General features: G+C 39.0%; 1 protein-coding gene across 2 annotated transcripts; it reads right to left on the bottom strand.

Annotated features, from left to right (window-relative positions):
• Positions 1-3,753: 3,753 nt before the first annotated feature.
• LOC126387981 (NEDD4 family-interacting protein 1-like) lies at positions 3,754-12,640 on the bottom strand. 2 transcript variants are annotated; one of them, XM_050040820.1, is made up of 8 exons: positions 12,440-12,640; positions 10,320-10,407; positions 9,055-9,185; positions 7,786-7,845; positions 7,111-7,198; positions 6,826-6,950; positions 6,476-6,542; positions 3,754-4,977 (listed from the first exon to the last, which is right to left on the bottom strand). In XM_050040820.1, the coding sequence occupies exons 1-8, from the start codon at positions 12,467-12,469 to the stop codon at positions 4,874-4,876; spliced, it is 693 nt and encodes a 230-aa protein (XP_049896777.1). In that variant the 5' UTR covers positions 12,470-12,640; the 3' UTR covers positions 3,754-4,873. The 2 variants fall into 2 exon arrangements, with proteins under 2 accessions (XP_049896777.1, XP_049896778.1); XM_050040821.1 differs by lacking the exon at positions 7,786-7,845 and having other exon boundaries at positions 12,440-12,638.
• Between the last annotated feature and the right edge of the window lie 564 nt (positions 12,641-13,204).

Below are 13,204 nucleotides of genomic sequence, written 5' to 3'. Positions count from 1 at the left end.
ATCATTCCATCACTGGTTTTTCACACATACTCTAACATTTTGTATATTGTTTTACCCTCTTCTTTTGAGAAGCACCTGGACAAAACCTTAGAAAAATATGTGCAAAATGTTAATTTCCTGTGATATTACTATCAACTTTGAATTTGACCAAGTGAAGCTTTATGATATGGCCCGACTAGCCATGTTTCTATCAACCTGTTTAGATGCGCATCTAGAAGTATCGCATCGGAAAATTATGATGGAAACGCCAAAATTCGAATTAAAATCCCCTGATTCGCACAAACTAAAATACGCTCACTTTAGCCAGGTTTTGGTTGATTCGAAAAAATGTTGATTCGCAAAACGGGGGATGAAAACTGTTATGTTTGAATTAAGTCTGACGTAGCGCACCTCTCTCCATGGTGATATCCACACTCCAGGTCGGGAAGGCGGTAATGCATTTACAAGCTGGTTGCCAACTGCCAGAAAACATAGAAGAAGAAGAAGAAGAATGCGAGACTTGTTTTGTTTCCGGTTCTGCGGAAAACTCGCATGAGTTCGTACATTTAATGGAAACACACAGGATTCTTATTTCTTTTAATGCGCATTTCCCAGTGATTCGAATCACTTTTGAATGGAAACATAGCATTGGGAAATGTGCATTAAAAGAAATATGAATCCTGTGTGTTTCCATTAAATGTACGGACTTTGGTGAAAACTACGAACTCGCGCGAGTTTTCCGCAGAACTGGAATTCGTATTTTAATTCGAATTTTGGCGTTTCCATCATAATTTTCTGATGCGATCTAAACAGGCTGCTGGAAACATGGCTAATGATTTGAATCACTTTTGGATGGAAACATAGCTAGTGACGATCATAAAAACATGATTCTTATTGACATTCTTGTTGAAAGTTAAATGAGAGGATGGATATCACTCTCAAGACATGAGATTGATATCCATCTGGACTCTCAGTGAGAAAACAAATAAGCTATTCCCAGAAATCTTTGGATTCTCCTACGGGGGCGTGACTGAATCAGGAAGTGAGCTGAGTTGGGTATCTCTCTTCATCCAATATCTCCGACTTAACCTGGGTTGTAACTATTAGTTAACCATGAACAATATGTTTTCACTCACTAGCTAGCGTGCTAACAGCTAACGTCAGTATCACTACTGGTAGCTAACGGAAGATTAGCGCCAATTCAGCTGCATTTCTAGCCAAAAGAAAGACATGACAGTAATGCTACATTACTTGCTAACGCACACCTTGTGTTTAAAGTGCGTTAAGAACTTAAAACTCACCAGGAAGAAAACATGAATGCTTGTAGTCCTGTTCTGAACATGGAGTAACTGGCACTTAAGCTTCTTGTAGCTAAAATGAGTTTTACAACAACAAACACTCAAAAATTTGACCTGCCAAAAAATAAATAAATAAAATTGAATAAAATTACACTAAATTAAATTAAAATTAATAAATAATATAAAATAAAACTTCACCTACCCAAACTTGTATTCACCTGTTTCCACAGATTGGAAAAAAAAAAAGTAACTTAGGACAATTATCGTGGCAAACTTTTTTTCCACTTGTTTCACATATGAAAAATAGAAATAAAATAAAGGAATCAGAAAGATTTTACCAGAAAAACCTCTTTTTTCATCTTAGGTCATGAACACAGGAGAGAAAACAACTTAAATCAGACTTAGAAAATGGATCACCAGAATTTCTTTCTTATTTGCCTCTCAGGGCCTCCGTATTCATCACACACTTACTGCACAGTTTATTTTCTGCAGATTGAGAGGAAAAATGTTTTTAACTAGTCTGCAGTGTAGCATTTACTGGTTGACATAGCCATAAAAAAAAAACACAACTGCAAAAAGTTGAGTAGTGTTTATAGCAAAGTCTCCCTATTGTATTGGACAACAGGCTTTTTGTCCTAAACATATCATACCACTTTATCAACTATTGTAAATTAAAATGATCTTTGCACAAAAAGTCTGTTTAACAGAAGCCGGAAAAGTAAAGCTTTGGAAAGATGGCCTCCTCCCAGGCTCTCTGTAAATCAGAAAGTCCCTCTTATCTTTTGATAGCTAAAACATGCAAGCAGTGCAGGCACTTGGCTAGCACACATAATTCCCATCAATTACTCCAAGAAATACTTCCGTCTCTGTAAATCGAGGGCAGCTGACAAGACACAGACAGCTCTTGGCACAATGGAGTCATTTTATGAATGACATCTGGATAACGAGAACACCTGGACTGGGTGACCCTGCTGGAGCTGGGGAGGGATGACGTGACGGAGGCATTCGAGTTGACTGAGGCTGAATCTGCGTGAGATGTGGCTGATAAGGAATTTTTGTTGTTTGTGTGCTTTGCCAGGATTTACAGCTGAAACACTGTCAGCGATTAAACCCGTACGCACCTGGCAAAATGAAGAGTGTTTATCCAAGGTCATGTAGTGACGTGGTGGTTCAGTGGACCGGTGGTGATAGTCTGGAAAATGACCTTTGCCTTATTTCTGTTTCTTTTTCTCTTTATAGGGCTGAATATAAGAAACAAATGGAAAAACAGTCTTAAAGTACTTAAGTAATTGGTTTTCTAAAGCTGAGACAGTTCACATTTTCAGCCCTGGAGTTAACTGAACATCTGTAATTTCTGACCAACAGCTGTTTCTGTTTTATTAGAGTGCATTGTGCAAAAGAATAAATGACTTCAGGAAATCTGATTTTAAGAAAATAGGCTACCAGTGGCACAAGTCAGAGGTAAACAGCTGCATTTCAGTTTCTTGTCATCAAATCTCACAACACACACTCCTCTAAAAAATATGGACCGCATAGCATGAGCTCACAATAAATAATCCAAGTATTAGACTGGACGTATACAAGCACACAAATCTGGTTTGCTTGACTTCTGTGTTCTACACTCGGGAACACTTTAATCACATGCTGTAAAATAATCACTGTCAGTGCATTGACGGGGACATTTCCCCCCTGTGCCCTGTGAAAGATGACCTGAGAGGAGTTAATGTCATGTCAGCTGAGCGCCACTAGAGGCCAATATCCCGCCATGATGATGTGACACTGCTGTATGTGACAGTAAAAGTTTCCAGTGAAACCCAAAGACTGTTTGAGTTGGTGTGACATGTCTTCCAGGTGGGGTGACCTTCACTTCCTGTTTCAGCTGCAAGGAAAAACACTGCTGACATGTATAATTAGCCACCACCAGTAAATCATCTTGATTTGCACGAGCACACACGCACACACACACATGCATGCGTCTCCTGTGTGTTAAATTTAGCATGGCTAAAAGTATGTCTCATGTCAGTAAGTGAACATCGTGGTCAGCTCAGCTTCCTCCACCTTTTTGAAGCCTCCACACACCGGCCACACTGTGAAATACTTCACACGGAAGGCTGTGTTTTTATGTAGGTCTGGTAAGGTCACCTGTGTGACATTAACTTCAAATTAAACTTGAAGTTTAAAAACAATTTATCATCTCCTGATCTCTCAAATTTCTTAATATATGACTGTAACTTAAGTATTTTGGAGACAAAAATAATCCCGAGGTGCAGGGAATAAAGCTTCTTTGTAAATTTTATGATTCTTTTGAAATGCTTTGCTTTACAATTTTCTCTAATGTTTTAATTTCAAGTTCTTGTGGCGAGCAAGCTGACAGGAAGTGGTATCCTGCGACCAGAGTGAGACCGGTGTCTTGTCATGTGATATTTTCTACTGGAAGCTTGTTACCATCTGATAAAAAGCTTGACACAAAAATAGATTTTTCTTTTTATGAGTTTAATTCCAAACATTTTCCAAACCAGATACTTAAAATTCTTCTAAAAAATAATCATTCCACTTCCACGATAATGAGGGTGAACAAAAAAAGAACGATTCTTGTCATAATTCATTTTTACGTCAAAGAAGAAAAAATAAATCTCAGCCCTGTGTTAATATATTTCTTGTTACTTACAGGGCAGAGTTTCCAAATCACATCTGGCAAAGCAATAATTTTTTCCTCACTGGACACCGATCATTGGCTGCCAGTGACTAAGACAGGGCGTCAGAATAATTTAATTACTAGAATCATCTAATTGCACATTTGAATCCAGTGACAGACTATCGGCTTATTTCATCCTCATCACTGTGTCCTTGAGCAGGGCAGCCCAAGAAGCTCTGCTGACATACATGTATTATATATAAGGAAACAACAATCCTGATTACAGTATGTGTAAGCATGAACAATTCCTAAATACAGGAGGAAAAAAATGCTCTAGGGGAAACCCGGCCCCTACTCTGCTATGTGTGGTCCTCAACCGTTTTTAAGTCCTGAACCCAAAAGATGATTTTCCCTTTTCAGTCTTGAATCATACACTATTTCACAAGGGACAAAAAGCATTGGTCAGAAGGGTTAAAAGCACATTAAATCGGTACTTGAAATATATTATTTCACACTGCATAAATCAACCCATAACCCCAAAATTACCCGCTGGCCCCTGGGCTGAGAACCACCTCTACACAAATGACTTCATCTGATAGAGGACTGGTGGAAAATAACACAAACAAGACTGCCCCCTGGTGGCTACGCAGGAGAGCAGTGCATGCTGCTGCTACCAACAGACAGTAAAACAGTAAATAAGGCATTCATTTATACATCACACACTTCATAATTGCAAATAGCACTTGACAGTTCACCACTAACAACTGAAGGGTTTAAACAGATTTCTCAGCAATCACTATTTTACACCAAGAGGGGACAATAGATGTATTGTCCAAATCAAATGTCAAGCAGAGGAAAGAAATGTTCTTTTCTCCATTTCTGATTGGATTAAGCCAGACAGTGTGTGTCAATGCAAAGGGGAGGGGAAGGGGGAGATGATGGAAAGTGATGGATTGTAAGATCAGTAAATGAAGAGGACTCGGGTGCGGGGCAGGGTGGAGAAGGTGTCGGCCATCTTGCGGATTCTGGCGTAGTTGATGAATCCTCGAAGGAAGAGCAAAAAGCCTGAGGAGCAAAACAAAAAATTGTTTCATGTAAAAAGAAAACAAAATCTCACTGCGGTCATAAATGCTATCTATTATTGCAATTCTTCGATCTGTCCAATGATTGTAAACAGCCATTAGGTCTGTCAGGCTGGAGAAATTTTCACAGTAATGTGACCGAAAATATTTAAGACAATTGAATACTTTTTAAGGCCTTATATTAAAAAAAAACTTAATTTAAGACTGTTTAAGGACATGAGGCCCCCTGATAAATATGACAAAAACCAACAGATAAAACTGCACTTATTAGCTGAGATGAAACTAAGATTAGCAAGATGAAATTAAAAAAACAACTACTAACAAAAAACTTTATCCAAGATCAAACAAAGTTACAAATTAAGTTGAATTGTTTTGGTCACTTGCGATAAAGTCAACCAACTGTAAACATGGCATTAGTTGGGTTTTCATCCAAATGTGGTGCAAAGTTTAACTAAACGTTCAGAAAATCTGAAAAAGAAAATGCAAATTCCTATGTTCTTCCATTCATTACTGTTATGTGAATACTGAAAATTGATTTATCAATTCAAACAGTAGGTGGCACTAATTCTTCAGTCAGGTGCCACTGCAGAAGAGGGCGCAATGAGATGATGTAATTAAAAAACACATCAGTCAAACCTCAAACAAATGAAAACTATGGATGTATTAGTCACAAAGAGCACACCAGCTAATGTAAGTAGAGTTTGGAACAACCAGTATTAGAGCTATGGGCTCTTGGAAGAGTGTTGATAACAGTTGTGTGCATACATAAGCATGTTTAAAGCTATCCAGAGACAACACAGAAAGTTTGTTTATTGTTTATTTGTTGAATCTGTTTGCATTGCAATTAGTCACATTTGCCTTTTGTTGATACACCAACTTTTCCGCCTCCCCCAAGTGTGAAAACTTATTTGTGATATTTCAAGATTTTTTTTTAATACTTTGCATTTCCTCTCAGGTTTTTTATGCCTAAATTGAAATTGTGCATAAAAACAGATGTATGGAGACGCACCCAGTGACAGTATCAGCTTATAAATTTGAGAAGGCCGTCATGTTAGCACGCAGTTTTGTCTCATAACGAATCACTGGTCCAAACTGGGCTTATTAAGGTTTTTCACTATGGGCATGGCCATTAACATGCACTGAGTCACTTAAGCGATTGTTAAAGTCAAAAAACTGTTTTTTTCTTTTTTGTTCTATGTTTAAGAACACTGGTATATCATTAGAGAAAACATTAAGACAATGTCAATTTACTGTGGTGAACCACTTGTTCTCCTTCCACTTTGTTCCTCTATGTGCTGTATGCTAACAACAGCATAAATAAAGTTAAATATCCAGCTGTAACTATTTTGTAACATATTTACAGTCTCTCTCACCTCAACAATGTTGCAATGTAGCTCCAGAGAGCAGAACTGTGTCACAAGCAGGACAAAACCCTCTGATTCTCTATTAAAATCATTTAAATTTAGAGGTTGGCTACTTACCCAACACCAGGAACACCCACCACAGCCAGTACTGTCCATCAAAGTAACCGGGGAAGTACGTGGAGAACTAGAAACCCAACAGAACGTCAGAAATGACTGGTTAGAATAAATATGGCCGGCACTGGTTTCACTCAAATGAGTCCTGCACTTTAAAAGCCAGTGAAAAAAGCAGCGCACTTCTCAAGAGATCTTTGAGGTGCAGCGCCAACAAGCCAACCACTACAGACACAACATAAAAATACCAGAGTGGTGTTTGAGGCTTGGGAGTTCTTTGTGCGTACATAAAACCATATTTTATATGTTTGTATGTGTTTGTGTGTAAGTGAGTGTGAGTGGGCTCCTTGTCATACCCTGACTATGAGGATCCATTTGATTAGGGAGAGGCCGAAGCCCGAGATGGCTCCATAGCGGCCGGCTGCTGAGGTGGTCAGACAGAAAGACAGGAAGAAGCCGATCCAGTTGAACAGGAATGCCACTGAACAAAGGATGGAGGGGAAAGAGAATTATGGTGTTAGATGTGCCATCAAAAAAAAAAAATTGTATCTCAAATAAGAGGGGAAGTCATTTCCACACAAATCTAGGCAGAGAGGAGCTGAAGATGAAAGACGAGTATGCGAACAGATTGGGTAACTGACTGAAAAAGGTGAGCATGAAGATGCCGTCATTTCCTATCCTCAGCTGATCGGCATCTTCAAAGTCGTCTCTGGTCACAAAGTCTTCATCCTGTGATAAAATGAGCGACAGAGGAGCAAAACAAAAAGAGAATTAAGTAAGTTATTCAAGCAATAAAACCATTTCACCACAACCAGGAAGTAGCAGAGCTTTCCAGGGCTTTACTTCATTTATTTCAAACTATTTCCAGTCTTCAGATCAATTAATTTGATAAAGCTTGTTTTATTTCAACCAATTTAAGATGCTGGATTTAGACTTATGCAAGTACAATGTAGTGATTAAGCACGGGCAAGCACCTGCTGATGGAAACCAAGCTTTGCTCACAACAGAGAGAAAATACAACACAAACAACCAACGGACCAATGGAACCATCACAACACAGCAAGCCCATCTAATTACTATCATTGTCACTTTATCTTAAAGGTCTAGAGTCAGTCAAATTCAATACAGAGCATCAGAAGAACCAGTAAATCTTGTATCGTTATTAACTAAGCACGAGCTAGCACTGTTAATACACAAACACACAAGAAGGGTGAGGTGCTACTCAGTACATAAACACTGCAGGTACATCTGCGTTCTCACACACCAAATACACGTCCTCTCTCATCATACACTCTCCTCCCACTCCTCCCAGTTACCTCCAGTGAACTGCGAATTACATCGTCAAAAGTCTCCAGGCGCTCCCTGTGCTGAGGCTGCTGCTGAGCGCACGGCAGTGTGTGGCAGAGAAACACAACACCAGCAAATCAAACAGGGTGGCCCCACAAGCAGCAAGGTGCAAAGCATCACAGTGACCACTAGAGGTCAGAGATGAGCTTTCATTTTTTACTGAATGGATACTTTTTTTAAAAACAGTTGTTTTTACAGGCATGTGTGGATTTCTGATGGATAAGACAGAGACTCGGAGATAGCTTCCATGACATGAGAGGTTTGATTATTGGTCTCAAACAGTCCCTCAGGCATTAAATGCAAGTTAATAAGCCTCTTACAGAAGATGTGGTGTGCTTTGTCCTTTGTAAATAAAAAGGACTAACCGGAAAGAAATAGTTTCCACACACAAACATTTTGTGTCTGTAAAGAACATGGTTGTTTCCCTAAGAAATCATGCCATTAAAGCTTTTGAAACTTTGAATGCATCTTATATCAAATACTCTTTCATTAACAACATTAACATTAGAAACATCTGTCTTTCTAAACAACGCCTGCAGCTTTTTGAAAGCACATTTTAAAAGGCAAATTTAACTGCAAATTTCAACCTAATCATCTGTGAGATAACTGATACAGAGATAAAGCAGCTGTGTATCGTAGCAAGTTTGAGTACCACAGGAAATGTTAGCTTTTGTAGCTAACAGGATAAGATAAATACCTGCCCATACATGAAATGCCTGCCAGCACTGCATCAGAACAGAAAATGTTATAGTCTGAAGCCCCCTCCAATGTTTAAATGCTGCAACAATTATTACTCAGATTTTGGGAGAATAAACCCAGGTGCAAAGTGCACCAAGGGTGGTTAAGGGCAGCCTGGGAGACTGAAGTGTTCACAATAGTAAGAGACACAGACTGTGCTCAAATATGTGAAAAAATGTAACACAATGTTCTTTAATATGTTTTTACTAAAAGTTTTTCTCAATTTTTATGAATCTCCTTTTGTTCAAACCAGCAGTAAATGTTGGCAGCGAGTCATGTGGGAAAGACAGAGACACAATCAGATAAGACAGAATGAAAAAAAAAAACGTTCCATTGCAGGGTGCTAAATACTTCCTGCCTCGCAGACAACACAGGAAATGTTTGAGCACAAGCTACAACGTGTGTGTGCGTATATGCGTGTGTGTGTGTGTGTGTGTGTGTGTGTGTGTGTACATAGTGAATGTACCCACAGGCTAAATGAAAAAAAGTGAGATACTCACTCTTCCAGCTACCAGGGGAACAGTAGTCTCAGCCTTGGTTCTTTCTGCTTCATCATAGGAAGGTAGCGTCGTTGCTACGTTGTATGACGGAGGCTTGGGGAAAGCCCCGTCTTCCTTGCAGTCAAAGTAGGCTGAAGTGAAGACAGCATAGTTTCAAACACTATGGCTGAAGTTTTACTAATACAAAGTTGTATTACGCATTGGCAGACAGCTGACTGGCAACCGCATCACATATTTACATATCACTGCTCATACTAAAGCCACTATTATACATGTGTTGTTGTTCTTGTGTTTAGTCACTGCAAGCAGTGACTGAAAGTGGAAACAGGCTCGAGACATGGAGGTGATGCATGATGTAGAATTTCCTACAAATCCTCGCTGACAGCAAACTGACTTTTTCAGATTGCAATAAATGTGCTGCTTATGCAAACAAGCAAGATCTCTATTGTGGGAGATTTTGCTCAGTGAGCAAATTTTTGACTGCCCCTACAGTGGTTATAAAACGTGGTTAAAAAGACTCCCCGCTGTTCTGTAAGATGGTTGAACATGTATGAGTCAACCATTATAAATAACCAGGAGGCCTTCTAAAAGCAACCAGCTTTCACATCAATTTCAGGAAGTCGCATTCTCTATTTATATCATATCAATAATTTACGCTTAACTTTATTTGCCTGTGTCAAGACCTTTGAATCTGTTCACTCCGCTGAGTTCGAGTTGATTGATTCAACTTTAATGAAGACAGAAACAGAGTGTAACGAGCTGAAAAGGTCTCTCTGATGTAAGGCAATAACTTCATAGTTTTTAATCAAGACCTTCAATAATTGGATCTAAAAGTTCGTGAAAAATAAAGCGTGCCAAATTTAGAAGGCTACAGCTGTTTTTCAATGTGTCAGACATATTTTTATTCAACATTTATGTCAATGTAAGTATTGGATCAAACTCAGTATCAGCAGATGTCCAATATAAGAGGACATACGAGATTGGGGGACAAAGAATGATCGGGATACAAAGGAAGCATTCATTTCTGACCTATGTTTACCTATCAGTTTATTTATATGATATCAATATTAATACCCCATTCAACACCTTGACTGTTTTTCTTTAACAGTCCACAAATGTGTATCATTCACCAGCTCAAGAAATCTTACAGGACCACGTCTCCTCAGGTCACCCCTGTGCAGACCAACACAAATACCACTCCCCAGTCTACCACCATTGCAGATGACCAGGGACCAAAGACACATTTGGATGAGTCACAGTCTTACCAGCATTGTCCACTGCGATGCTGCTGTACGGGGGTGGAGCATCAGCTGCTACCTGTGGACTCTCCTCTGGGTCCTCCTCATTGGGCAGCTGTGGGAGAGAGAGAAACCACATCCTGGTTTATTCAAGGCCATAATGCACTTGTGTCAGCAGCACTCGCTGTTCTCCATTTGAGAGGGATGCTTTTAGGTAAAGATGCTTCACACTGTGTGTGTGTAGTGTGAAATTATTATCTTAAAACTGTAGCTTATTTAAAGAACTCACATTGAACATCAATAAAATGATCAGAGATTAATGGAAACTGGGCCCACTGGGTCAAAAAAATGTCTTCAAACACATCTGGATATTATAAAGACAAAAAAGCACAGACCACAACATGTTTTTCATTTCTCCTTATTTTTCCCCACTCATTAAAAGCAGGAAACACATGACTGACCAGACTTAGCCACTCTGGATTCAGCTAAAAATGACCAAAGCTCATATGATCAATTAGCCAAACCCTACTGTCAGTTTCCAGGAAAGACCATTGAAGTGGTGCCGAGTACCAAATAGTAAGACTGCAACACTGGGGTTAGCAGTAGGACAGCAGCAGTATACTGTGAAACTATACCGTGATATGAAAATGGACAGCTATCATACCGTGAATATTTGTTTATTTACAGTATTGAGGAAAAAAAAGGAACTGGATGGAGAATCTCACCTGCGTGTGCATAGCTAAATTCCCCCTTACACATATTTCCATTTTAAAATAAGTTAAGTTTCAATTATAATAAAGCATTTGTTCAACCAAACAATCTGTCTTTTTTCATTCCTTTGAGGATCATTGTAACTGATAATAATAATAATAACTGTGTAATACTGTATACCGCCAAACCATGATGTTTTCTGAGACGGTTATACAGTGAAAATCTCAAATTACAGGTTAACAACACCTTAGTTTTCCCTTGGTGTTGGTGACACTTTATTTTACAGGTCCCATAGTTTCTTATAGTTTCTCAGAGAGGATAAATAAATGTGTACATCACATGACATGACATTAAAGGGGAAATGGGGACAGTGGTAACCTGTAATTGGCAACTGGTACATTTACAAATAACTAAGCTAATTCCAATTAACTCCAATTAGTTTCTAGTGAGCTTCTCAGTCAGTGAGATCACCTGAACATGCTAAATTCTAAATTTTGTCTACAGGCCTGCCTCAATATACATGGAAGATTAATGATATCTTCCACCCAAATACTGAATGATGATGAATATTTATTTGGGTTAAAATTAAGCAGTTATTTCAAGGAAATTCTTCTGGAAAATAACTGCTTATAAACTCAACACTGCAAATGCAAGTTACTGTGTCACTTCAACACCTCTCAGCAACTACAACATGAAACTGTCCATCTTTAAATGCTCGCTGCCTCACTGAGGCACATTTCTCGTCACCCACAGGAAGTAACTGGCTTTCTAATAGAGCAGTCTCTAATGCGTCTGCACATCAGCGAGCACTGCCATCAACCACATGAGCAGACTTATAATAAGGACAGTCTGCACCTTGCTAAGTAGGTTAGCCGGCGGATTTTGCGGTTAGCGTTAAACTAGATGACCAGCGAACACACCCACTTACTGCAGGTCATGTGCTAACCAAACACTAACATTAGCCTACAGAAAAGGGCGTCGAGAAACGTTCAATGAAGTTCCACCTTACACCACTATGCTAACTAGCTAGCATATAGGCAAAGCTTTTCTGATATACCTAATTGAAATAAGAGACAAAACGCCCGAACAGGAAATCATGTTCACAGTCGCGTATCGTTAGCATTAGCATCAACTAAACAGCTAACAGGCAACGTTAGCGTTAGTTAGTTAAGCTAGCGTGCCGTTAACAGCCAGCTCCCCACGATAAAAAATAACGAAATTAATCGGAACAAAATTGACCTAATTAACGTTAATGACACCCTAGAATAGGAAACCGTCACTTTCGGGAAGGTGACACCACCGACACACCTGAGAGAGTGTGAGCTTCTTCAGTCAAGCCAGGCAGCGTCTCAGTGTTAACAGTACCCAGCTAACGTTAACGTGTGCTGTTAAATCTTTAACGTGTTAGCTGTTAGTAACCGTTAGTGTTCACATACCTGCTGGTATCTGCCGCTCGGTTCGGCCATTCCGATGTGAACGGCTGGGGATCAACAATAGAGAGAAGAACACGCCACCGAGACACCCAACGAGAACAAAATTATATAACTGTACAAACTGTAAAGTCGATCCTCGCCACAATGAAAAAACCTGTTTCTCTCTCGACTGCTCAGCGCTCACACCACTGTCAAGCTACACTAGTGTTAGCATACAGGCTAACAAGACTTCCGGTTATCATTTTTAAAGAAAGTCCAGATTGAGAAACAGAGACAGTATCTTTGCAAATATATTAACCTAATTTATATCTCAGCACTACTAGCTAATATATTTATTCAGACATTTCTTTCTCACAAAGAAACGTTATAATTTTTGTTTATAAAAGACACTTCCGGTGCTTTTATTTTGAAATCAAAACCGGGCAGTTTCCGTTGTATTCTTGCTAACTTGACGCAGGTCTGGCTCGCAAATCGATTGACGTCATTGGCCACAACAAACCCTCTACCGCCCCCATTTGGAACAAAGTGAAACAGCCATAAACATTATTAAAACATTACTTAAAGAATTAGCTGCTAAAATTAAATTACTGATTAAAAGTTATCCATCATCAGCGGTGAAGAAAGTACTCAGATCCTTTACCTAACTAAAAATAGCAATACAAATAAAGTATAAGTCCTACATACAAAATTTAACAAATAGTTTTTGCATTAAAATATACTTGAAATACCAAAATATAAGTACTCACTTTGCAGAATGGCCCATTTCAG

The sequence above is a fragment of the Epinephelus moara genome, chromosome 3, assembly GCF_006386435.1.
Source record: "Epinephelus moara isolate mb chromosome 3, YSFRI_EMoa_1.0, whole genome shotgun sequence".
Lineage (NCBI taxonomy): Eukaryota > Metazoa > Chordata > Actinopteri > Perciformes > Serranidae > Epinephelus > Epinephelus moara.
This window is presented reverse-complemented; position numbering and strand designations above follow the sequence as displayed.

What these genes read in the sequence shown, in the direction of transcription:
- LOC126387981 (XM_050040820.1), bottom strand. Translation starts at nt 12,469, where the DNA reads ATGGCCGAACCGAGCGGCAGATACCAGCAG. An exon ending in CGAGCGGCAGATACCAGCAG is followed by an intron (nt 10,408 to 12,439) that starts GTATGTGAACAC and finishes TCTCTCCCACAG; the next exon opens with CTGCCCAATGAGGAGGACCC. An exon ending in GTGGGTGTTCCTGGTGTTGG is followed by an intron (nt 4,978 to 6,475) that starts GTAAGTAGCCAA and finishes TTTGCTCCTCAG; the next exon opens with GCTTTTTGCTCTTCCTTCGA.